Here is a 27079-nt window from a genome sequence, read left to right as displayed (position 1 = left end):
CCAGTGGTGTTATTTCTATAGCGTTTTGAAAGTTTAACTTTAATTATAATCAGATTGTATGTAGTCTGAAATTGTGCTGAGTGCTCTCTCCGAAAATTGTTTTGAGCAATTCGTTCAAAGTGTAAATGGGCGTCCAAACATAACTGATCTCTTAGCAACAAATAATCCTTAGTAGGTGGGTAGCATCATGACGGATACATCAGGATCAAATGGTTCAAATGGCCCTGAGCACTATGGCACTTAACATCTGCGGTCATCAGTCCCCTAGAACTTAGAACTACTTAAACCTAACTAACCTAAGGACATCACACACATCCATGCCCGAGGCAGGATTCGAACCTGCGACCGTAGGAGTCGCGCGGTTCCGGACTCAAGTGCCTAGAACCGCGCGGCCACTGAGGCCGGCAACATCAGGATCCACCAAAAATAAACGCAAAATATATCTCTTTAAAAAATCAGATAAAAATTCACTTGTCGCCTTCCTAAGGGTCAATCTCCACTCCTTCCAGACTGAATACGTAAGCGCAGACCAGATGTGGTTTCAATTCAAAGAAATAGTATCGACATCAGTCGACAGACACATAGCAGATTAATTAATAAGAGATAGTACTGATCCCCTATGGTACACAAAACAAGTTAGAACACTGTTGCGGAAGCAACGAAAAAAGCATGCCAAATTTACATGTTCGACGTCAATATGCGATAGTCACTCACAGACGGGATGTTTCAGTCTCGCAGTGGAGGGTATATAAAGCGCGTTGGGGGGACGCGGTGAACAGTGTAACTGTTGTTGTAATTCGGAAACGGAGCAATTTGTCTGACGACCAAACGGGCATGATCATCGGCTTTCGGGCCAAGGGTGGAAGCATTTCCGAAGTGGCTAAGTTTGTAAACTGTTCGCGTGTCGCCGTGTTTAAAGTATACCGTGCATGGCAAAATGGCGACATCCAAAACTGGCGCTGAGGCAATTGTGATGCACCACGAGCTACATATGACAGGGGTGAACGATGGCTGCGGAGATGTGTACAGGTGAATAGATGTGCAACTTCAGAGTAACTGACCGCCTAGATGAACCAAGGGGCTAACAACAGTGTCTCATGAACGACTATTCAGCGAACGTTGTTACCCATGGGCATATGCAGCAGGCGCCTAGTTCACGCACCCATGCTGATTGCTGTTCATCGGCGCCATTACCGCAAATGGTCTTCCGCTGAGTGGCAAAGGTGGCCGTATCAGATGAATCGAGTTTTATGCTCCATCGTACAGATGGTCTTAGGCGTGAACGGCGTGCAACGTCTGAAAGCAAACACTGCAACTATTGTCGGAAGGGTCCAGGCCACATGAGGGAGTGTTATGATCTCGGGGAATGTTTTTGTGGCATTTCCCTGGTGACCTCGTCATTCTGGGAGGCACAATGGATGAACACAAGTGTACCTTCTATCGTCGGGGAACTTGTACAACCTTACATGCACTTTTTTTTCTTCGGCACGATGGCATCTACCATCAGGACAGTGCAACGTGTCACACAGCTCGCTGTGTACGTGCGTGGTTTTAAGAGAACCAGGATGAGTTAACCGTACTACACTGGCCACCAAACTACCTAGATTTAAACCCAGCTGCGAATCTGGGGGACCACATCGATTGGACTGTTCGCGCCATGGATCCCAGCCGAGAAACCTAGCGCAGCTGGGCACGGAACTGGAGACGGCATGGCTGTGAATCACTGTTTTTACCTTCTAGGACCTCACTGACTCACTTTCTTCACGTCTCGCAGCGGGTGGTGCTGCAAACGGTGGTTGTTCAAGATTTTGGGTGGAGGGCACATTAATGTGACTGGACAGTGTATTTGCTATTGTTATGAAAATATTTGATTTTGCTCCCGCCTAGTTGCTGTATTGTGGGGGTTTATCCTTCCTGTTAACAACGTATAGGTTATGACATTTATTCGAAAAGTAGGAATACAGTACCACCACAGGTATACAATTTACTGGAAACGAATAAAAATTTGTGACAGATCGGGACTCGAAATCGGATTTTCCACTTTCCACGAGCACTCGCCTTAAGCGCTTCGGCTATCTGAGCGCGCTTCTCGGACAGATCCAACTTCCATGTGTGCCAGTGTCTGCTACTAATAGTGCTCTCACAGTTATGTGATTCCCGCACAGGGAGAGGCATATTTTAGTTTTCTCGTCGGATCGTCTTGGCTTTGGCATGAAATATAGTAGTGAAGTGTCTGTATTTGACAGTGTCTGTAAGGCTCGATGCAATCTTCCTTCGTACATGCATCTCCCCCTGATCTCTCCTGAGTTATTTGCGAGACCAGTCAGTCGTCCGTTTCTTGTGTATGGCTCCTGCAAGCACACCACGTTCGCGCACTGCTCGTCCACGACCTTCTCCAGCTCCGCATTCACGACAAGCACTTTGCATAGCGTTTAGCTGGAACAGCTTCACGGGTGCTTCGTGAAAAGAAAGCATTTCATGCCGGCCTTGTTCGGGTCGAAGACGAGTACGTGGCCGTGTGCCCTCAGTTGGTCCAGGTTGAACTCTTCCGATCTCCGCGCTCACGCTCTCCCTTAGAGTTGAAGCAGTAGACGGTGCTCAGCCGGGAGATTTTCAATCTTTAAGCTCATTCGGTTCGATTGTTCGCTTGAGGAAGGCACACCGTGTTCCCTTTATGGTGCATTTTGTTTGTGTAAAATGGTTCAAATGGCTCTGGGCATTATGGGACTTAACTTCTGAGGTCATCAGTCCCCTAGAACTTAGAACTACTTAAACCTAACTAACCTAAGGACATCACACACATCCATGCCCGAAGCAGGATTCGAACCTGCGATCGTAGCGGTCGCGCGGTTCCAGACTGAAGAGCCTAGAACCACTCGGCCACATCGGCCGGCTTTGTTTGTTAAGAACCGTTTGGCGGTTTGAAAGATATCTCGCTGTTCCATTCTATTAATACGCAAGGCTTGCTCTAGGGACACATAGTAATAGAAGCAGTTGTGTTGGAATTTGTGAGTTTTTCCTTGTTCTGTTTTCATGTTTTGTGGTTTTCGATCTATTTCTTCTGTGATTATGTTTGGTTTTGTGTGTTGTATCGTTTGTGGTCTGCTGTCTCTGACTTGGTGGATGTGTTCGTGTACTATCATCGTTGTCAAGTGGTCGCTTAACATACGTTTTGTTGCTCGATGCTTCTATCGTTGGCGATACAGTTATGGAAATTGATGTCTTGCGCATTTTATCTACTGTGAGCATCTGTGTAGCTCCTTGATACGAAACGTGCTGCCTTGAAGTATCGACCACATTTCGTAGCAGAATATTCACTTTTTTGGCGTGTCTGTCGTTATTTTTAGAGTCTGCTTGCTCTCTCCGGTGCTTTGTCGTGTGTTGAAGGTTTGCGTGTACAACTGTGTGTTTGGTCTTAGTATTGGTCTGAACTGTTCGAGCGATGTGTGTCTCAAACAGATGGGACTGTTTTGCGTCAATCTGTTGGTGCTCTGCTGGATGCAATGTTGTAGCGTGGGATGTATTTGTTCGTGAACTTTGTGTTCGACGTTTCTCTAAGCATTACCTGCACACCTCCCTTTTACTTATACATTCCCTGCTGATGACCTCAATACGTAAATCCAACCCTGTTCGAGCAAATGTACAATAGACAAAACCGTTCCACTGTCTTGATGAGCTCGAATACTTCTGGTTGTGTACAGCTCGCAACAGTGGCAACGCACCTCACACTGACAACGTTTAGGGAGAAACGAACTAAAATTTCCTGGCAAACCAAATTCTACACTTACCGCGTCAATTGAAAGGTCGAGCAAATTTCTACCTGCTTGTATCTTTCGGATCATTATCCATGTCCAACCGGATTCTAATAAATATTTTCTGAAAGCATTTGAATGTCTTATTCAGACGCATTACCCTGAACATATTTATCCCAGCATAATTCTTATGAGCTCATCGTTTAACATTTATTCTCTCTTACTCAATTTCATGATAATGTTTATTTTTTTTCTGCAGCATTGCTTTCCCGTTCTGTCTCTACTTCTGTGAACAGTTTTATGTGTACACACAAAACTTCTGTTCGCCAAATTAATGTGGACCTAGTTGTTTTCGAAATTGAGAGTGATAGTGGATTTTAGTGTTCCCAAATTAAAGGTTAAAGGATTGCTGTTGAACTTGGCGCTTCCACTTAAGTGTGTAATTTGAAAAAAAAGTGTATAATTACCACTTTCATTCGTTCCAGAGAACTGAATAATTAATCGGGTAATTATTCTCTCCTCCATCTGAAATACGAACTTCGTAAAAAAATTAAATTTTGCTAAAAGGCTAACTGATCTAAAATCACTTACTTCTTAAAATAATAATTTTCTCTCACTCTTATAAAACGAATGGCTTACAGTAAGTAGGATGAATTTTGTTTAAAATTTTATATTTAGTGTGTATTACATTGTGGCTTTGCTTGCACATTCAATTTCCGACAGTCGTTTTATAGATTTGACTTTTGTTTACATTCATAAATCAACGCTTGCAACGAGCTATGTACAATCGCGGGTATTTTTACAATTCCCTTTGCTGTGAATAACCACACTAGTGTCCTTTTGCCTGTCACATAAAGGAAGATTTGGCATCTCTGTCTTAAGTTTCGACCGTATCTCGAGCTGTTTTAAATTGCTGTTAGACGCGACTTTTCCCTGCCGGGAGATGGGGCTACATTAGCCAAGGTCTGCATCTCAACAGGTTTGGGAAGGAGGGGGGTTGATGGAGTTGATTAGTGACAGTACAGCACATAGCCGTACGGGCACACATCGTCAAATAACTGTTGTCGTGGGTAGAAGCACTAGGACTTTTTTAGGATAAACCATGACAACAGGTGTCAACAGGCTTCCCTCTCATAAAGGTATCTCAGTGAGCTTAGAGACTTTGAAGCGTGGCGCCTTTCTATCGCTCCTTTCTGGAGCCTGTGTATTGGGAGAATGACTCATGCGTACACAGTGACAGATGGTCTGAAGCGGGTTCAGTCGAGTAAGTAGCTCTAATTTTCATCCACCAGAGTACAGTAGCGGACAGAAACATTCAAGAAACAGGTTGAGAGTATGTTTTTGTGAATTATTCTGTTTATTTCGTTAAGGTTTTTTTTATTTATGTTCGTACAATTTTGTATAAGTTTTTAGTAGTGTGAATGATGCGTGAATGTGGTCTACAATAAATATGTAGATCATTGTTTTACTGACAAACGCTGTACGAACTAGCATGAGAAATTTTTAACACAGTGTGAATCCAGATGGCAGGTAATTTTGTATCATAGTATGTTAAGTAAGTTAACGGTAAAAGGAATGCTACTTAGAGTGCAAATGAAAATAGTTAATGATGCAAAGTATGAATAAAATATCAGTACATTAAATATTTATTTCGGTAAAAAGTACAATTCCAAAGTGTGTTATTTGTTGATTGGTTAGTCATGAAAAGCGCGGACTAACGTGGGGGAATAATATTTTTCTATTGGCCTTAAAGAAAATTGACCAATCAGAACGGAGTAATCTACGCGCGTCTTTTCTCTTGGAGACAGAGAATGCTTCCAGCAGTAAAAAGTAGTCGGAGCCTAGTCTTGCAATGGTACGGTCGTGTGTAGTAAGAGCTTCGAAGGAATTTATAGTTTGCCGGTTTTAGTTCTGCTACATGCCTCAAAGGTGCTTTAAAGTGAAGGCATATGTATTACGGTGCGTTTCTTTTTATTCTTTTTTTTTGTAATTATAGATTTTTAAGTAATTTTGTGTATGAGAAAAGACAGTAATTCCGCGTGGCATATTAAGTAGATCGGTGACCAAAAGCTTGAGTGCATTAGACGCCGATAAACTTAATAGTGTGGGGAGCATTTTCATTTAAGAACAATCCGTGTTTAGTAGCTGTTCAGATTTCGAGAAATACGTTACCATAAGCTTGCTAATGTGAATGAAAGGATTTGTGCATGACTGTGTGAGGATTAGCACGGTCTTGTCAGGGAACTTATAATTCTAAACTTCAGAACATACCGAAGTTTTGCCAGTATTTTCACCTTTCATTCAAAATTAAGACTTTTTCCCTATTACGGTAGGTTTCTGCTCGGCTTTCCTATCGGCGATCTGCTGCGACGAGTTCACAGGTAGGTGCAAGTAAAATCCCAGAAAGGAACCGGGCCGCCGCAACTTCTGTTCCGTGTGAGTGGGAAGTGCACTGTACTACCCAGGAGTGCACAAGCACCACGGATATTTGCTCAGAATTATCTATTATTCATCAAGATGGGCAATCCATTAAAAATGAAGTACATCAGCTTGAAGTTGAGTTACAGTCTCCGAGCAGCATGGTAGTATGCATTACAGGGGAGAGATGATGAATTGCAGCATATAGCGCTGTTATTATACGGCTGTGCAGGTCGCTACTGTAGGTCTACCTTGAAGGGTGGAGAATCATGTTCTACTCGTATATCACTGGTGGTACACATTTTAAAACTAGGTAAGATATGATTTCTGAGTTCTTTGCAAAAGCATTCCACTAATCCCCTGCTCCTTCAGCACCATCACAGATATTAAAAAAAATACAGGAGGTCACTGCTTGCTGCAAAAAAAAAAAAAATTCACTGACAAAATAATATACAATGACGAAACTAAAAGTAAAGTGGTGTGGGGTGTTCTAAAACAAGAAACTGGAAAAGGAAGACACAACTATAATAACATAAAAAGCCAAGGTTTGGATAGAATTATAGGAATTCCTCAGAAATTAGCAAATTTTGTTCATGATTATTTCTCTGGTATTGCGGAGAAGCTGCAGAAAGGTCTTCCTAAAACACATTTAGCACCTACAGTGGCTTACACAGCAAGTACAATGATGTGGTATCAAACAACAGAACTTGAAGTTAGGAAGGCGGTACAAAAATTAAAAAATAAGACGTCAGCAGGCATAGCAAGGTTCCTGTCTCTGTTTTGAAGGCCTGCATAGACGCATAGAAGCCCCATTAACAAAAATAATAAAGAAATCCTTTGGTTAAGTGTTTTCCGAGAGTACCTAAAGCACACACGAGTGGTACCATTACAAAAGGAAGGTAATGCAGAAGCATTAAAACTACAGGCGAGTTTCACTGTTGTCTTTATTCTCAAAAATAATTAAAACTATCACGAAGGAGAGACTGATGAGTTACGCGATTAAATACAACCTCTTTAAAGAGGCATAGTTTGGTTTCAGAACTGGAAGAAGTACAATATCAGCCACTGCAGAGTTCACAAAAGTGATTGACGCTCTTCATAGGGCTGGTTGTGTTACAGGCATCTTCTTAGCCATGACCAACCCTTTTGCCACTGTTGACCATAAAATACTGTTGAGCAAGTCAGAAGCTCGATGTACAAGAGGAATAACGAATGAGTGGTTTCAGGCTTACTTGGAAAACAGGGTGCAAAAGATAGACATAGTTCACATGTCTGCTGATGGTAAGTTTTTAGTAAAATAACTGTCGGACAAGAAACATAAACATACCTGGTGTTCGTCAAACACCTGGGATTGCATAGGTTGCAAGGCCCTCTGAAGCCATCAGCCACTTTACCTTCACCGATAGAGAAGAAAACTAAAGATGTTAAGTTCAGCTCAGAATGACAGAAGAGGAAGAATGACAATACGAAAAGAAACTGAAGCAGCACTGTCAATAACTCGAGCACCTGGTGTTCATCAAACACTTAGCATTGTATAGGTTGCAAAGCTCCTGGTACAGAAAACAAATGACACCCTCAGTGATGTTTGCAGTTGGACAGTATGTAACAAATTCATGTTGAACATAAAGAAAACCAACATCATAAAGAGAACTCTCTCCCTTTAAGCATAGATGATAAATCTATAGATTGTGTAGCAAAAAGGAAAGAAGGAAGATTGAGTTTAACATCCCTTCGACATCGAGGTCATTATAGACGGTGCACAAGCTCGGATTGCGTCAAGAATGAGGAAGGAAATCGGCCGTGCCCTTTCAAAGGAACAATGCCAGCATTTTCCGAAGCGATTTAGGGAAATCACGGAAAACCGAAATCTGAATGGCCAGATGCGGTTTATGAACCGTCGTCCTCCCGAATGCGAGTCCAGTGTGCTAACAACTGTGCCATCTCGCTCGGTATAGACATAGACTGTGTAGCAGACACAAAGGTTTTTGCGATTTACATTTATTGCCAGCTAACATGGAATGAACATACAAAGATACTGGCAAAAAGAATGTTACCAGCATATTGTGCTCTTAGGGTGTTTGTAGCAACCAATGCTCTGTGGTGACATAGGTACTATATCTACATACACTCATTTCTTAGCTATGGGATTGTTTTTTGGGATCGAAAACACAGAAGATGGACACGATTTTGCTCTGAAAAAAGTATCATAAGAATAATAACTGGAAGTAGCAGTCGGGCCCATTACCAATAACTATTTTTAAAAACTGGACATCATTACTGTGCCAAGTGAGTACATCTACCAATCTGTGATACGTATCAGTGAAAATGTTACTAAATGCTGCACTAACAGTTCTATACACAATAATGGAACAAGAGCCAGTTTTGCGTCACATTCAGCCAGGAAAAAAAATGAAAAATTCAAAGCGGCATTTCATGTTAGGGGATAAAAATGTATGATAATTTGCAAAAGGAAATGAAAAAGTTTACTAAAATACATCTATCCTCACAAACCATATTAAGTATGCTGTGTGTTGAATATTTTGCCTCCTTATTTGGATTGTGTTACCTTCACAATCCAATATCATTGTGAGATGATCCTTGGATGAGTAAAGATAAATAAATAAATAATTAAAATGATATGTTGCTGCTATAACCAAATATCGTCAATAGTGAGGCGAAAGTGTTGCAACAATTTGTGATGTGAATGCCCGACGTGAGACTTAGCCATTTTCCAAGCGAACAGTTTTGTTTTGTCGATCGTACACTGGAATAGTTCATGTCCAGCTACGTTGCAGTAAAGTAGTCCCTGCATTACAATGTCGTCTATTTAGTCTATCCCAGTAACGTACCTCTCCTGTGTGTCATTCAACAGTGTAGGAGTCAGAGAGTTCATCTGCATTTCAGACTTCGGTCATGAAGGCCTACTGTCGTCACCTTACAACCGCGTGATGCCAGGCTCGCATTCTGGTGGAGGGCGATTTGTACTTCTCCCACATCACGTTGTATATATGTGCTCACTGTCATGGTCATTTATCGTGTTAGTGATTGTACGTGGTCATATTCAGAGCGTGCAATCTCTTTGTCATACTGCTGTGTGCCACACACTCCGGTCCTCCTACCTTGTAGCAATTCTTCCTTAGCCGCTTACAAGATATGTGCCCTACACTTTCAGATTTCCCACAATCAGACGATTTGTGACTTGGTTTGCCACGCTTGGTGGAAGTTACTTCCTGTTCTCTACACTTTTTTGCTGTATGGTCTACGTCACAGTAGTTAAAGACTGTTGGATGTCCACGACATCTTTGATTCCCAGTGCCTCAAAGTCAATGTATTACAGGGGTCCAGTCCAAGACCGCTACTATCGCCAGGATTGTGCCGAGCAGAGTGCGATGAGGAGGATCTGTTCACACTCGACAGCGTCAACAAAACATTATTCACAACGAAACATTTACTAATCAGAAATACAGGATTGTCTCCCACAGGCGCTGGCTTCTCAGTCAGGCCAGTATACGGACCCAGTCAGCAGCAGCAGTGCACGTCGTTCGGCAGTTCTCCTGAGTCGCGGAGGGCTCAAGTAGCAGCTGTTACGTCACGGACAGTCGATGGCCTGCAGGTGTCGCATCTGGAGTGGCCCCCGATGGCTCTACGGGCTGATTTCCGAAGCGCTCTCGTTGCGAACGTGCGCTCAGAAGACTCACTCACCAGCCCAGTCTGTAGTACTCTTTGCCATTTTGAGTTTGACCCGCAACCACCAGTTAGGACTCAGAGGATATTGTTTACAACCCGTTTGTCCCTTAGTCCTGTTTTGAATAGTAACTTGACCTCTCTCGTGAACTCCTCTTTATCTAGGTCGTCATTTAGGTTGATTTCGAACAATTCGTCGCAGAACTCATCAGAAAACGTTGTCACCACTTGACGGACCGCCAATAGTGACCACCCCTTTTTCGGCTCTTCGTACCTAATCTCCTTTATCCCTGTGTTTTTCTGTCATCTTTTTGCTGTCTAACTGTGACTTAGTATTTACTATCACCGTGTTGGCTAATTTTGTCTCGACGGGGACTGATAGTCTACGTCAAGACTCCCCTAACGGCACACATATCTTGATTACTCGTTGCTCTGAAAAACCAAACATTTGCTTGCTTCGCTCGTGTCTATTATATCCTAACTTCTGACTTATTTTCTAGCTTCTTACAATGCCAGCCGGAACGACCGCTGCGAAGTAATTGAGAAGTGGTCTCTCTTCATTTCGAAGTTGTACTTTTTTCTGCTTCAGTTTCTCTATTTCTGCGTCAGGTGCACTAGTTACTGTCAACTCGTGGCGCAAGCGTTCGTTTTCTACACGTAACTCTTCACTCTGGCCTTCAAGTTTTGCCTTTGTTAGTACAAACCCCCAGATTTTGTTTCTGACTCTTCAGTCTGGAACCGCGTGACCGCTACGGTCCCAGGTTCGAATACTGCCTCGGGCATGGATGTGTGTGATGTCCTTAGGTTAGTTAGGTTTAATTAGTTCTAAGTTCTAGGCGACTGATGACCTCAGACGTTAAGTCGCATAGTGCTCAGAGCCATTTGAACCAACCATTTTTGTTTCTGACTTGAGCTGTGAACGTTTCCGATGATCTAGTTTGATCAGTTCGGTTTGTAAGTCACTCAGAATCTCATCAACTACCGCGATTTTCTCCGCAGTCGATGTACTCGATGGCGCCGACTGAACAGTGTAATGACACACCGCATGCGTACAAAAACAGTAAAAACAACAGTTCATTGTGTAAACAGTGTAAAAAGCGTGTTATGAAAGGAATCTTATGTGTAAAGTGCAACTATTGGCTTCATGAAAAGTGCGCAAGAGTTAACCTAAAATTCGTAAGTGACGATCTGCCATGGTCTTGCTCTGACTGTTTGCAGTGTGAAACAGCCGAACTTGTAAGTACAATAAAGTCGAAAGATGAAATAATAAAATTGCTACAAAGTGATATTGGATCTCTGAAAAAGGAGATTAAATCTCTGAAATAAGCAAACGCAAAGTTGGCAAGCGAAACAGTTTCTTGTGTATGTGGAAATTCTTTGTCAAGTACAATACAAAACAAGGACGATTCTTATGTGCAAATTTCAGTGAAAAAAGACGCAGAGGACTTACCGAGTGGAAAGTCTGTAAACAAATACATTTGGAAAACAGTTACGTACAAGAAAAAGAACAAACTCGAAAATACCGGTATCTCATCAAAACAGGTTGACGAAAATGAATTTCTCGTTATTGGCGACTCCATACTGAAAAATGTGGTAGTTCCGAACTGTGATATCGACGTTCGCCCTGGCATTCAACCTCAACAACTCGCAAAACATTTTAAAAATACCAAAAAACATGATTCTAACTCCAGAAATAATAGTGGTCCTCAGACAAATTTCAAAGCTATTATAATACATGCAGGGACAAGTTCATTACGAACCAACAGCCAGGAATAAATAATAAATGAAACACGAAACGTAATTCGCTGAGCTAAAACTGTTAATGCAGGCTCAAGACTGGTAATCAGTGGAATTTTACAAAGAAGATCAGTGAGTAATACTCAAATAAACAATTTAAACAGTGGCATTAGGGAACAGTGCGATGAACTTTTTTTCGTTGACCCAAACAAATTCCTGAGTGACAAATGTCTGTGTAGGGATGGTGTTCATTTAAATAGACTTGGTTCAATGACTTTTAGTAAAATTCTCGTTGATATTTGTAAAATAATTAAAAATAATGGAAACTGATACTGTCTGTAGAGCGTGACAAATCAAAAATATCTTCTCTAAATAAAAATCGTGAAAGTAATCGAAATGTAGAAGCTTCTCAAGGATTTTTGGAGCCTCACCAGGACACAGAACAGGGCATGACACAGAATATGACTAAAAAACTTTCTCATATTAACAAAACATTAACTGTGATGCAAGTGTATTTATGTAGCATTAGGAATAAATTGTTGGAACTGGAGCATTTCTGCATTGATAAGAAAGTAGATGTTGTTTGTGTATCAGAGCACTGGCTAAGGAGTAATGAGGTAGATTGCTTTATTCCTCAAGGATATGTTGCTGCAGATGTAATGTGTCGGGAAGTAAAAAAAATGGGGGAGGGGGGGGACAGGCATTTTTGTTAAAGACGGGACAATATACAGAAAAATTGATATTAGCCCATACTGTTCCGAAATGGATGGGGAATTCACCTGTATAAATCTTGTGGATCATAACCTAATTATTGTAAGTCTCTACAGATCACCAAGTGGTGACATGTGTGTTTTCTTTGAGAAATTTGAATTAATAATGAAAAAGTTGTTAAAAACTGGAGCATTTCTGCATTGATAAGAAAGTAGATGTTGTTTGTGTATCAGAGCACTGGCTAAGGAGTAATGAGGTAGATTGCTTTATTCCTCAAGGATATGTTGCTGCAGATGTAATGTGTCGGGAAGTAAAAAAAATGTGGGAGGGGGGGACAGGCATTTTTGTTAAAGACGGGACAATATACAGAAAAATTGATATTAGCCCATACTGTTCCGAAATGGATGGGGAATTCACCTGTATAAATCTTGTGGATCATAACCTAATTATTGTAAGTCTCTACAGATCACCAAGTGGTGACATGTGTGTTTTCTTTGAGAAATTTGAATTAATAATGAAAAAGTTGTTAAAAACTAAATCAAAAGTTGCTATCTGTGGGGACTTCAATATAGAAATGGGAAATGATTGTGAGCAAGACACAAAGTATTTTTTCAACCTCCTCAGAATGTTCAATCTATATTGTAGCAATAGAAATGCCACGTGTGATGGAGTATGTATAGATAACATCATTGTTAACTTTGATAGGGATTTGTACACTGTCAGTATTGTAGGTGGGGGATTTGCAGACTATGATCCAATACCCCTCACACTCAACCAAAACAAAACTGAAGGACTCCCCTCCAACACAGGTGCCAATGCTAAGGAAAAGGTAATGTGGGTTAGAGGGCAGAAGGAAGAAGTAGTAAACCAGCTCATTCAGAAACTCGGAGATATTAAGTGGGACTGTATATATAACTATAAAACTGAAGCTGCTTTTCAGAACTTCATCAAAATTTATTTAGATTTGTGGTATTCTTGTTCTCCTCTTATAAAAATCATTCATAAAAGCCAACCTATAAAGAGAAACATTAAGTGGTACGCAGATGAACCTACCAATACGAGGGAAAATATGTTATCGTTGTACCACATGTATAAAAATTCTCTTAAATATGGAACAGAGCAGAAAGATAAATTGTACAAAGCATATCTTGAATGTAAGAGAACCTACAGAACTAAGCTTAGAATGGCAAAAAGAACAGCATACAAAAGATACATTGAAGGGGCTCCTAATAAGTGCAAAGCTGCATGGAATGTTGTTGCACAAGAGCATTGCAGGAATGATGAACATAGCATAGCTCTTGACCCGAATAAAGTTAATGGTTTCTTCATGGACTCTGTAAGTGATATTAGGAACAAAATTGAAACAACAACCACTAATGCAAGTGATCTACTTAAGCAACAACAACCTGCAAACAATGCCTTTAAATGGAGGACAATCGCACCCACTGAGATTACGAAGGTAGTGGCAAAGTTCTCAAACTCCAAGAGCATGGACTACTCTTGGTTGGCCAATTACATAATTAAAAAAAACAGTGCATATAATTAGTGAACCATTGGCCTTTCTGTTTAATAGGTGTCTAGAGTTTGTAGTCTATCCTACAACTCTAAAAATATCGAAACTTATCCCAGTGTATAAAAAAGGGGACAAACATGGTCTCAAAAATTACCGACCAGTTTCAATAGTTCCCATTTTCTCTTATTTATAACCAACTAAACTACTACTTTGAGTCGCATAACTTACTCTCTAATAGTCTATTTGGCTTCCGCAAGGGAAGAAATACCACCACTGCCGTTCTTTCAATTGTGAATGAAGTAATAACAGCCTTCGAGAATAAAAATAAACCCTCACTTCTTTTATGTGATTTAAGTAAGGCATTTGACTGCATTTCTCATGATATCTTACTTGCTAAACTGAAATTCTATGGCGTACAAGACTTTGCATTGGCAGTAATTGAATCATACCTAAATAAAAGGAAGCAGTTTGCCTCTGTCAGAAACAGAGACTCACAATTGCTAGAAGTTAAGACAGGAGTCCCACAAGATTCTGTCCTTGGGCCCTTCTTTTTTATAATTGCAGTCAATGATTTACCCCATTGTATCCCCAATACTGTTATTTGTTATGCTGATGACACACCTTTGCTTGCTCAGCATGAGAAAATATATCAGTTCTGCAAGATATGATGCAAGATGGCCTGGAAGCAGCACTAAATTGGTTCTCATCAAATACACTGCTTTGCAATCCTGATAAAAACCAACAGATTATACTAGGATTGTCAAAATAGATAGAGGTGAAAGCAGTTAAAATTCTAGGAATTCATGTTGACTAAGTTAACGTGGGAAACACACATCAATCATACCTGCAAAAAATTGTCTCGAGTTATGTATTTAATGTGGAAACTGAGGAGCCTGGTGACAAAAGAATATTTAAGAGTTATTTATTTTGGACTCTTTCAGTCACATATAGAGTATGGACTGCTGATATGAGGACACTCTCTTCACATCACTGAAGTTCTAAAAATTCAGAAGAAAGTGATAAGGGCAATAAGCAATTCTGGTAGATCAGAGCACTGCCGGCCACTGTTCATTCAGCTGAAAATATTAAGTTATTAATCTTTATATATACGCCTCAGCATTGTATGCAAAAAACAATATAGCAGATTTTGAAATGAGGGGAAACATACACCACCATAATACCAGAGGCAAAACAAAATTAGACATACCTAGGCACAGGCTGACAAGAACAGGGAATTCCCATCTAATCAATAGTCTAAAAATATTTAATAAACTTCCATTTTCTTCTCGGACGGCTCACATAAGTAGCTTCAGGAGCAAGCTACTAAACTGGTTACTAATCAATCCTTCTTACAATATAACAGAATTTATGAAACTAAAATCAATCTACATTAATTTTTAAGGATTTCGTTATGTGATGTCACGAAATGTATTTATCTTGTGTTGTGGTGTATGTTATCATCTTTGGGCACTATTTGCAATGCTCATTTAGCTGTAAGGTACTATTCAAGGAAAATGTTATATGATATCCACGTAAATTGCCTATTCCACCGCAGGTGCTCAATGGTGAATAAAGAATCTGAATCTGAATCTGCAGCCATGCCACCTGAATTAGTTCTCTTAATAAAACCTGCCTTCCCCCTCAGTGGCGTCCCATTTCTTCTCGTCTCCGATGTTACGGATACCGCTAACTTCGACGTGCCACCAATCGCTATTTGGACTAGAGGCAGCTGCCGCATTGAAGACCACGTAGTTTGCTCCAGCCTCCGTGCTTACAACGTGGGCGTGAAACCCTGCGGGACAAAATCTTGAATGCCCACGTGGGGAACACGACACTGAGGTGGGCTGATAGGAGACTCTGTCAACTTCAAATGCCACATGACAGCCAGTCACTAGTTTGGCAGTGAAGTACTGAGAAGTACGACACAAGTTGTGGGATTGAATCAGGGCACTACGCAATTCTTGCCATTGAGAATTTCTGCAAAACAACTTATCTTACGTTACGCCTCAACTTAGAGTTGTAGACCAGTTCCATAACGTCAGCTCAGCTGATGATACGTGACGCGGCGACGTAGCATGGGCACCGAGCCCCGGCTCGCTAAGCACCGAGGGCTGCGTCAAGGCGTTTCCAGCTGCCCAGCCGTTGTGAAACAGGTCTGCTGCACTAAATAGAAGAGTACCGTAAGAAAAACTGTTTTTGCAGGTATGCTCAATGGCTAGAATTATGTGGTCTCCTGATCCAATCCCACAACTTGTGTCGTACATCTCGATAGTTCACTGTTGAACTAGTCATTGCCTGTCGTGAGGCATTTGTAGTTGATAGAGGTTCCCATCACCTAACCTCAGTGTCATCTTCACGACGTGGGCGTTCAGCTTTTTATTCCGTAGGGTTCCACGCCCACAATAGTCCGAAGTCGTCTGTTGAGCCGCCAGAAGCTGGGAACTGCTGACGCAGAGTCGGCTTGTTGCTCTCTCAACTCAGTTGACGATGAACGACGGGCCGATGTCTTCGGCCTGTGATCTCATTGACTGGATTAGAATTGTCGTCAGTGATGAGTCCCACTTCGAACTAAACCCTGATGACCAGCGAAGACGAGTCTGGAGACGCCCCGGGTAGCGGTGGAATACCAACCTGACTGTTGCCCGCCATAGGCCCAACAACCAGAAGTGATGGTGCTATTTCTTTTGATTGTCAACCGCAGTAGCCTTACACCCATTTTGTTGTCCTTCATGGCAAGCCATCCTGGGCTTGCATGTAAGCAAGATAATGCCCGCCGCATACGGTGAGAGTTTCTGCCGCTTGTCTTCGTGCTTGCCAAACGCTACATTGGCCAGCAAGGTCGCCGGATCTATCGCGAATTGAGAAAGTTTGGAGCATTGTGGGAAGCACCCTCCAACCAGTTCGGGACTCCGCAGATCTAACGCGTCAACTGGACAGAATCTGGCACAATGTCTCTCAAGAGGACATCTAACAACTCCATCAACCAATGCCAAGCCGAATGGCTGCTACCGTAAGGGTGAGATGTGGACCAATCATTTGTCTTGCTCAATTTCTGAAGCTCTTTCTCTTGTAAAAATCGTGCAATATTTCTGAAATTGTAATCATTTATTTGTCTGTACATGTATATCACATCTTCTGATTTCCGTCCTATTAGGATAATTCTTTGGTCGGTTGTTTCTTTTTTCCTTAGAGTTTAATATCATTATCAATAGCCAAGACGTTCTCCATGCCACTGGAGTGGTGATGTATTAGAAAATCCGAGGATAACACACCTGAAATTAAATTTAAATAATAGAAGAACGAAGAACAAAAATTCCGCAAATGAAGCAGAGTAAAGGATTTACAGATATCTAAATAATGAGACTGACAAAAACTGCAGAATGGCAAAAGAGAATGATTAGAGAAGAAATGCAAAACTGTGGAGACATGCATGAAGATGGAGAAAAATATGCTGCGCATATGAAAATGAAAGATTATTGGAGAAAAATGAAACAGTTCTATGAACATAAAGGACTCAGATGGTACCCCAGTACTAATCCAAGAACGAAATGGTGAGAGGTGAAAGGAAATATACAGAAGACCACGAGTTGCGATAGTGCCGCAGTAAAGTTCTCCAGCAATCCAGGAATTATTTATTTTATTATAATTCCAGTCACGGGCCACAAACGTTTATTAATCAGATTGTTAGTTTCGGTCAACGATGCCCATCTTCAGAACTGAATAACTGCGGTATACTGCACAGTTCCTGTCACTGCATATTTTGATGTTACAGGCACATTAAACTTGTGTGGCTAATTAATGTCACTGTACTATCAAAATAGGCGATGATACGAACTGTGTAGTGCACTGCATTTACTCAGCTTGTAAGGCTAATTAATGTGACTGTACCATCAAAATACGCAATGACACGAACACTAATTGTGTCGTATGCTGCATTTACTCAGGTCTGGAGAGGGTCATCATTGGCCAAAATTAATAACCTGAATAATAAACATTTGTGATCCGTCACTGGATTTATAATAAAATAAACAGAAATTTGGAAATTTGTGGTAAGGTCTTATACGACCAAACTGCTGAGGTCATCGGTCCCTAAGCATACACACTACTTAATCTAACTTAAACTAACTTACGCTATGGACAACACACACACCCATGCCCGAGGGGGACTCGAACCTACGACGGGGGGGAGCCGCACGGACCGTGATAAGGCACCTTAGACCGCGCGGCTAACATAAATACAGAAGAGCTATATAAAGGAGAGAAACTTGAATACAGTCTTATGGAACGAGAAGAGGAACTAGATGAAGTTGAGTTGGGGGATTCGACACCGCGGGAAGAACTCGACATAGCACTGAAAGATCTAATTCGAAACAATGCAGCTCTGAAAGACGATATTCCTTGAGAATTATTAGAAGCTTTTGAAGAGCCAGTTATGACAAAACTGTTCTAGACGGTATGTTGCATTTATGCAACAGGCGAAATACCCTCAGATTTAAATACTAATGTAATAATCCCAGTGCCAAAGAAAATAGGTGCTGAAAGGTGAAAGAGAATCATCGGTTTAATAATTCATGGTTGTAAAATACCTACACAAATTCACAAATTGTCTACAGAATAGAGCTGCGCTTTACCAAATCTACTGTTCTGAGTTTTTGGTACAGTACTTAAATGACGTAGGAAATGGTAGGATTACCGGTAATATATGTAGCATTTGTAGGGAAAGAAACATAAATGAATATGAAAGAGAGAAACTGGGACCCGACGACAACTCTTCTTTTTATTTTTTGTTTTACACGTAATTAGAACCGCACATCATTCAGTGTTAGTCCATTGTTTACGTTACATTCTTACAGAATACAAATGGCATGTTATAGGTAATAAAATGAGTTGGTCCGATAACTTCTGCGCTTCCAAACAACCAAAGCAATTACTTTTGACGCGAGCACAGTTTACGTGCACAAACATAAATATATACACTATTAGTGTTATTTTGTACGCAATAGGACGGTCTTCATCATGATCGAAGGCAAGAGTTCCCTGTTATTAGTGATAAATTTATGACTAAGCTTGACGGACTGTCGAAGGGATATTTGACGCATTGTTTCTTCACATGTTTTTGAGGAAATGGGGTTTTCTGGCGCTGTGTGATAAATCTGTGTTGTTTCTCTATTTTTCCCACAACACCCCCTGTTTCTTGATACAACTCAACACTTTCCGAATAAAACCTGAAATAAACCTTGTTAATTCCATTTTTGTAGGCATTGTTTATTCTTTAAGTAACAGACAGGAGGATAACTATGCAGAAAAAATGTTACAATTTTTCATATATTGTAGAGTGTTGATGTTCAAAAAGATAACTAATATAGATATACGTTTCACGATGTGAAGTAAAAGAAATATGAATGTTATTTTATTTGCCTGTAGGCGTAACGTAATTAAAATGGTTTCCTTTCAGTCGTATGACAGTAGTTTTGTCCCAAATTTTCGCGAAATTAATTTGAATTTGTGGAACACTCTTCAACACAAAATAGAACGATTTAAGAAAATTAATGAGACATTCTGAAATAATGATCGACAAACCTGCTGCTTGTGACCATGACTTTGGCCGCTGTGATCAAAATAAGAAATGTACTTTCCGTTCAAAATAACACGGCTCCGTACACAATCAGTATCTCCGATCTGAGGTGTGGGATTCTCAGTGGAGCTTCCTGACATCTTTAAAGATGCAGATTCCTTGTCTTCCATATAACGTAGGTTCCACTGCACGGAAACCAACTTCTAGCTTGTTGGAGGAGAAAGCCTGGTTCTAATTTTACTATGGCTCCTCCCATGCGCTGACCAATGGCGCTCGCTTGCAGCTGTTGATAGTGGTACACTGAGAAGTTTTCAAGCGACATAGCTCAGCGGGTGACGGCTACACGATCCTTTCCACTAGGTACAAGACAAGTTCAAAAGCAGCCCACACGCCATCTGAGGGGAACAAACCATTGCAAGTTCTAAATCCAGCGACAGTAGGTAGCGTACGTCCTCTTTCATATACCGCCAATTGACACAAAGAGCGGATAAACAGCAATGCATGCTTTCATATTCAGCATACAGACTAGTGCCTTTATACCGTGTATCTAAAGGATATGCCACAGCATGGATAGACTTGCAGGTGGATTTTGTTCTGTTTGTAATGGCAGATGTAATGCATAGCTGGTCTTCTGGTGATAGCACTGAGCTATTGTTTTTATAAGGTCCACATCTACTGCAGTTTCACTGAAGTGATGCTGCACATCTGACGACAGTACATAGTCTGTCTCAAGTTGGGTGATGGCAATAGACACTGGTCGTAGTAAGTGACGTGCCTGTTCAGGTTTATCCCATGTGTCTTTCTTTAATATGGGGATTCTTACTGTGTTATCAAAACGACGTGAAGGGGAGACAGTGGATTGTAGAACAGCCTCCTTGTTCGTTATCAGACTCTCAAAAACTTATTACAACTCCAGCCCAATTGGTTGGCAAAGTTACAGAATAATTCAGCGTTTTCTTTCTGCTTGAATTCCAACAGAGCAAAAGCAACTGAATTTGGATACTTTTTTTTTCTTACTGAGCTGGAGTATCTCCTGGAGTACAGGTACAACCATGATGTCTTTGATGAGGAGTTTAATGCAATGTGCACCACAATCCACACATGTTATATCCATGTACTTTTCTTCCACGTTTCTTCTGGCATTCTGCTTGTTTCTTGCTTTGTCGGTGATCACAGCTATTAACTTATCGTCCCCTATCTCTTGAACAGCTGTGGTAAGGCTTGAAGTGATAAATTTCGCTGTTTCTCTGCACTCACCAGGACGAATACTCTTGAACAAAATTGATTATGGTGTCATGGCAATGAAATTATTCACTTGGTGTCCGAACATATCTGTCCATACATCGGAAATTAAAGCTACAGCATGTGATCGATTAATCTTATCTATGACAACAGCGCGAACGCGTTGATATTCAGCATTCAGCAGCATCGTACTCATCGCATGGTGATTAAGTGGCTCCTAGCCAGGACGTTGTAAATAAAAAGCTTTCTTCCAGTACTGGGTCTCTAGCATTGCTAACGAGCTCCTGAAGCATAAATAGTTCTAGCGATGACTTCGTCTACAGTTGTAGGGGTCCCCGATGAATTTGATGATGTTGCGTTCGAGGGACTTGGTTGCTCATCAATGTTCCTGATCTCTGTAAAGGTTCCTGAGCCACACGTTAGATTGTGGAAAGAGTTTACATTCCTGAAAGTGGCCTCGTAGGTGGGTGGCCACTACATTATGATATATGATCTGCAAGTAGTTTGTTGTGTCTGATAGAATTACAATGTCATCGGAAAACCTTAAAAGTTTGATTTATTCTCCGTTATCTATGATTCCCTTACCACTGTTCTCTTTAGGTTACTTTTCTGCAAGTTGAATATGGTTCCGCAGTACTTACACGACGTGGCTTTCGTCTTTTTCTCGATGGTCCTTCTATTGTATAATTCCCATACTTCAGAACGATGACGCATGCTGAACAACTGGTTTCACATGCTAATGTTTCGTAAATTACATGGCCCTTTATATATGCTCACTCAGTTTCTATACGGTTCAAATCTCCCGGTTTCAAGGAGAATCTAGTAAGACACTGATCGCATATGTAAACAAAGCTATCGAAATGAGGTAAAGCCCAATAGGTATGCAACACACGTAGTGTACAGGTAATGCTGGTAGGATCTTAATTGTCCAGGTCTACTAGGAAAAATACCGCTGTCCATGCTTACTTATGATAGTCTACGGTAGTTTTACAACTCCGCTACAGAAGGATTGAACCTCTGGTGAAATTAGATCTGGAGGAAGATCTGTTAAGTTCCTGGAAAAATGTAGCAACATGCCGAACAACACCGCCCCTACGACTTACGTTAGGAGATAGGCTGAAGAAAGGCAAACCTACATTTATAGCATTTTTTTATTTAAAAAGAGCTTTTGACAATTTTTATTTAATACACGCTTTGGAATTCGGAAGTTCGTAGGTGTTAAATACAGGAAACGAAAGATAATCTACAACTTGTAAAGAAACCAAACTGCAGTTCTAAGAGTGGGAGGACATGAAAGATAAGGAGTAGTTGGTTGTATATATTCTCCATGATATTCAACCACAATATTTAACTTGCAGAAAAGTAAACTAAAGAGAACAATGGTAAGGGGATCATAGTTAACGGTGAATAAATCAAACTGTTAAGGTTTCTCGATGACATTGTAATTCTATCAGACACAAAAAACTACTTGCAGATCAGTCAAAAGGAATGGATAATGTATGGAAAAGACGCAATAAAATAAACCTTAACAAAAAGAAAACAAGGGTAATGAAACCTAATCGAAAAGAATCACGTGATGTGGAGGAAATTAGATTAGGAAACGACGCAGTGTAAGGTTCAGATAAGTTTTGCTATTTGGGCAGCGAAATGACTCGACAATTACAAAAACAAACAGGATAAAAACAACAAACTGGCAGTCGAAATATAATATTTTCTGAAAAAGAGAAAATTGTTAACATCAAAAATGGGTTTAAGTATTACGTAGTCTGTCTGAAAGTATTTATTTGGAGTGTGGTCTCATACGGAAGTGAACTGTGCCCGATAAGCAGTAGACACAAGAAGAGAATGCAAGCTTTTGAAATATGGTGTTATAGATGTATGTCGAAGATTAGATAAATTGATCGATATCCAATGACGAGATACTGAAACGAGATGAGGAGAAAAGATTTTCATGGCACAACTTCCCTGAAAGAAGGGCTCGGTTGAGAGGACACTTGCTGATGCATCAAACAAGAGCTAATTCGGCACCTGCGGGAAGTGTGTAGGGTGAAAATGTAGAACAGAAAAAAAGGAGATTACGGTTTAAAGTACGACTGATGACGAAGTGATAGAGACAGAGCGCAAACTTGGATTGTAGAATGATAGGGAAGAAAATAGGCAATGTCGCTCTCAAATGCTCTCTCACGACGTATCATTTGTATGGAGTCCGCCCCCGGTAGCTGAGTGGTCAGCGCGACAGAATGTCAATCCAAAGGGCCCGGGTTCGAGTCCCGGCTCTGTCGGAGGTTTTCTCCGCTCAGGAACTGGATGTTTTGTTATCCTAATCATCATCATTTCATCCCCATCGACGCGCAAGTCACCGAAGTAGCGTCAAATCTAAAGACTTGCACCAGACGAACGATCTACCCGACGGGAGGCCCTCGTCACACGACTTTTTTTTTATTTACATGGACAATTTCCCTTAACTGCGCAGAAGATTACATGAAATTACACATTATGGACGCAGACGTGCTAGACAGGTATCTGAGAACTTTACACGTACACTCGGCTGCATGGCTGAAGCATAGGGTGCTCCTAACAGGAATGCTGTACTCGTGAAACTTCTTGCACGTGTATTAAATTCTATTTCGTTGTAGAGAACAGAAATCCCACAGGAATTGTGGAATGCGATGGGCAGATAATGGTCAGAGTAGGGACTGCTATCTCCAGAGTAACTGTTTCTTTACTATAGGAAGGACATACAAAACAACTTGTTCCACTTCCCCAGTGTTTGCGGAGTGAAAGAGCAATAGTAATATACTGTGTCTATGGTAATTACAACATCTGCAGCTAAACTGCTGATCAAACCCATTACCAAGATGCACGCGAAACGGGCAGTATTCTAGTGTCACGTAGCACATTCGGTGAATCTTCATCCAGTGATGGTCCAGAACCCGTTCTACGTCTATATCTCCACTCCGCAAGCGACCTAAGGGTGTGTGCAGAGGGTACTTCTGTAGCAGCTACAGCGCCCCGCCCACCCCCCACCACTCCGTCCTCTCCCACCAATTCCATTCGAGGATGATGTGCGACTGTGTGGAAAGAACGACCGTTGATAAGACCCATACGAGCCCTACTTTCTGTGATTTTCTCATCGTCCTTATCTCGCGAATGTGATAGAAGTGATACACTGAAGCACCAAAGAAACTGGTATAGGCATGCGTATGCAAATACAGAGATATGTAGGCAGGCAAAATACGGCGCTGCCGTCGACAACCCCTATATATGACAAGAAGTGTCTGGCGCAGTTGTTAGATCGGCTACTGCCGCTACAATGACACGTTATCAAGGTTTAAGTGAGTTTGAACGTAGTTTTATAGTCGGCGCACGAGCGATGGGACACACTATACCTGAGGTAGCGATGATGTGTGGATTTTTCCGCACGAACACTTCACGAGTGTACCGTGAATGGCCGCGCTGGATTAGCCGAGCGGTCTTAGGCGCTGCAGTCATGGACTGTGTAGATGGTCCCGGCGGAAGTTCAAGTCCTCCCTCGGGCATGGGTGTGTGTGTTTGTCTTTAGGATAATTTAGGTTAAGTAGTGTGTAAGCTTAGGGACTGATGACCTTAGCAGTTAAGTCCCATAAGATTTCACACACATTTGAACATTTTTACCATGAATGTCAGGAATCCGGTAAAACATCAAATCTCCGACATTGCTGCGGCTGGAGAAATATCCTGCAATAACGAGACCAACGACACCTGAAGAGAATCGTCCAACCGGACAGAAGTGCAGCCCTTTCGCAGATTGCTGCAGATTTCAGTTCTGCACCATCAACAAATGTCAGCGTACGAACCATTCGACAAAACATCATCGATATGGGCTTTCGGAGCCGAAGGCCCACTCGTGTGTCCTTGTCGACTGCACAACACAAAGCTTTACGCCTCGCCTGGGCCCGTCAACACCAACATTCGACTGTTGATGACTGGAAACATGTTGCCTGGTCAGACGAGTCCCGTTTCAAATTGTATCGAGGGGATGGACGTGTACGGGTATGGAGACAACTTCATGAATCCATGGACCCTGCACGTTCGAAGGGGCTGTTCAAGCTGGTGGAGGCTCTGTAATGGTGTGGGGTGTGTGCAGTTGGATTGATATGAGACCCCTGATACGTCTAGATAGGACTCTGACAGGGGACACATACTTAAGTACCCTGTCTGATCACCTCCATCCATTCATGTCTACTGTGCATTCCGACGGACTTCGGCAATTCCAGCAGGACAATGAGACATTCCACAAGTCCAGAATTGCTACAGAGTGGCTCCAGGAATATTCTTCTGAGTTTAAACACTTCCACTGACCACCAAACTCCCAGACGTGAACATTATTGAGCATATCTGGGATGCCTTGCAATGTGCTGTTCAGAAGACATCTCCACTCCCTCGTACTCTTAAGGATTTATGGACAGCCCTGCAGGACTCATGGTGTCAATTCCCTCCAGCACTACTTCAGACATTAGCAACATTTCTGCGTGATCGCGGGGACCCTGCACGATATTAGGCAGGTGTACCAATTTCTTTGACTCTTCAGTGCATATTACTTGACAATTCTTTGAACTAATGTTCTCGGAATTTTGAGAATAGCCTACTCCGAGGGGCACAACATCTCTTTTTTAGCGGCAGCTACTGAATTTTACTGAGCATTTCCGTTGCGCATCTCAGTTCACTAAACGAACACGTGACGAAACTCGTCGCCCTTTATTGGCTCTTCTCTATCTCTTTTAATCTCTTTTATGAATCCTACCTGGTAAGGGACCACACTGGCAAATAATATGGCTCAAATGGCTCTGAGCACTATGGGACTTAACTTCTAAGGTCATCAGTCCCCTAGAACTTAGAACTACTTAAATCTACCTAACCTAAGGACATCACATGCATCCATGCCCGTGGCAGGATTCGAACCTGTTACCGTAGCGGTCGCGCGGTTCCAGACTGTAGCGCCTAGAACCGCTCGGCCACCCCGGCCGGCGGCTAATAATACTCATGAATCGGTCGAAAGTCCAGGTTGTCGTGGTCACGGCCAAACACAATAGCTCCTTTCTACCATTCTGTCCTGTCATCACGTTGACTCACCTTAGTATGCTGTTTCCATACATGCGACTGGCGCATGGGGGAACTGAGGGTAGAACGAGTTACTTTCGTGGATAATTTATATTTTCTTAATATTCTTCCATTGAGCCTCAGCTTTTCATCTGCTTTTCCTACAACTATTTCATGTGGTTATTCCAATTTAGGTCGCGACTTTTGACAGCATACTCATCATGAAGATGTAAAACAAAGGCAAATTCGCCGTAACCTGAATGAATGGGCCCAATACATGCACAAAACATCACAGAACCACCTCAGCTCTGAACTACATCTTCCTCACACTGCAGTTTAAACATATCATTGGGTCGTAGAACAACACTACACGTCTCCCCTCCGCAACTCAGCTGCTACCCAGTTTCTGTGTTGTCTGGTCAATTGAAGACGTGCAGTTTTAGATGCCGCTAAGAGCAACGGCCGTTAGCGGGGTACCCGAAAAAAAACCAATTGTATGTAGTTCCCTTCATAACGTTTACACGTAAACTGGCTGAAATGGAAGTGCATTCACTGACAGGTGCGATTCGTGTCGGGTTTGAAACCAGTTGCCATTGACAAGACATGACACACGTCCCAGGCCGCTGTCAGTTACGACAGTTTTACTATCACCATTCTTACACCGTTTTGCATGACTGCGAGTGGTGCAACATTCCTGATAGGTACGTAGGTCAGTCCGCTCCGATACAGCAACAAGTCGGACGACTTTAATGGAGGTGTGGTCAAAGTCACGTCCAGACACTATAGCTCCTTTCCGTCATTCTGCCATGTCTTCACGTCGATCCATCCTACCACGCCGATTCCTCACAACCGACTGGCACATACATGCCACTTCACTGCTGTGACTTACTTCAGCGGTGGAAGTTCACACGACCAACTGGTACCAGTACTACACCATCTGCAGCTCTTCCATGTGAACAGCGCCCTTTTAAGGGGGCGACTAGTATTTTATCTGATGACCTCATACACATACTGGCTAGCACTCAATGTTATCTAGAATAGATCTTGCAAAAAAGGGAAAAAGGCATACAACGTTCTTGAGATGTCCTGGAAGAGGCTAAATGGCACCATTTGTTTTGCGTTGTGGCAAAAATATCTCGATTCAAACTCAGTGACAGAAGAAATCAGTGAAGACGCATTATTTCCTGTTAGCGCTCATCAAACCTGCATTTAACATTTCCACCCTTATAAGCAGAGTACTGCAACTTTTGGAATCCCAAGAGAGACCGCACTTCTGGTTGTATATAATTACGATTAAAAATAAATAGCGTTCCTTGGTGTGCAAAAAGTTTAGCAATAGCAGTTCTGCCACAACTGTTCTTTATCATT

The 27079-nt window shown here is 41.7% G+C and overlaps 1 protein-coding gene across 1 annotated transcript in view; it reads right to left on the bottom strand.

Annotated features, from left to right (window-relative positions):
* Nucleotides 1–15694, bottom strand: part of LOC124556110 (doublesex- and mab-3-related transcription factor A2) — a 176167-nt gene extending 160473 nt beyond the window's left edge. The window contains exon 1 of the mRNA XM_047130133.1: nucleotides 15591–15694. Within this exon, the coding sequence (XP_046986089.1) occupies nucleotides 15591–15694 (104 nt within the window). The remainder of the gene's footprint in view (nucleotides 1–15590) is intronic.
* Nucleotides 15695–27079: the final 11385 nt, after the last annotated feature.

This window comes from Schistocerca americana, chromosome X (genome assembly GCF_021461395.2).
Source record: "Schistocerca americana isolate TAMUIC-IGC-003095 chromosome X, iqSchAmer2.1, whole genome shotgun sequence".
Taxonomy (NCBI): Eukaryota; Metazoa; Arthropoda; class Insecta; order Orthoptera; family Acrididae; genus Schistocerca; species Schistocerca americana.
Note: the sequence above shows the minus strand (reverse complement) of the source record. Positions and strands in the feature narration are given on the sequence as shown.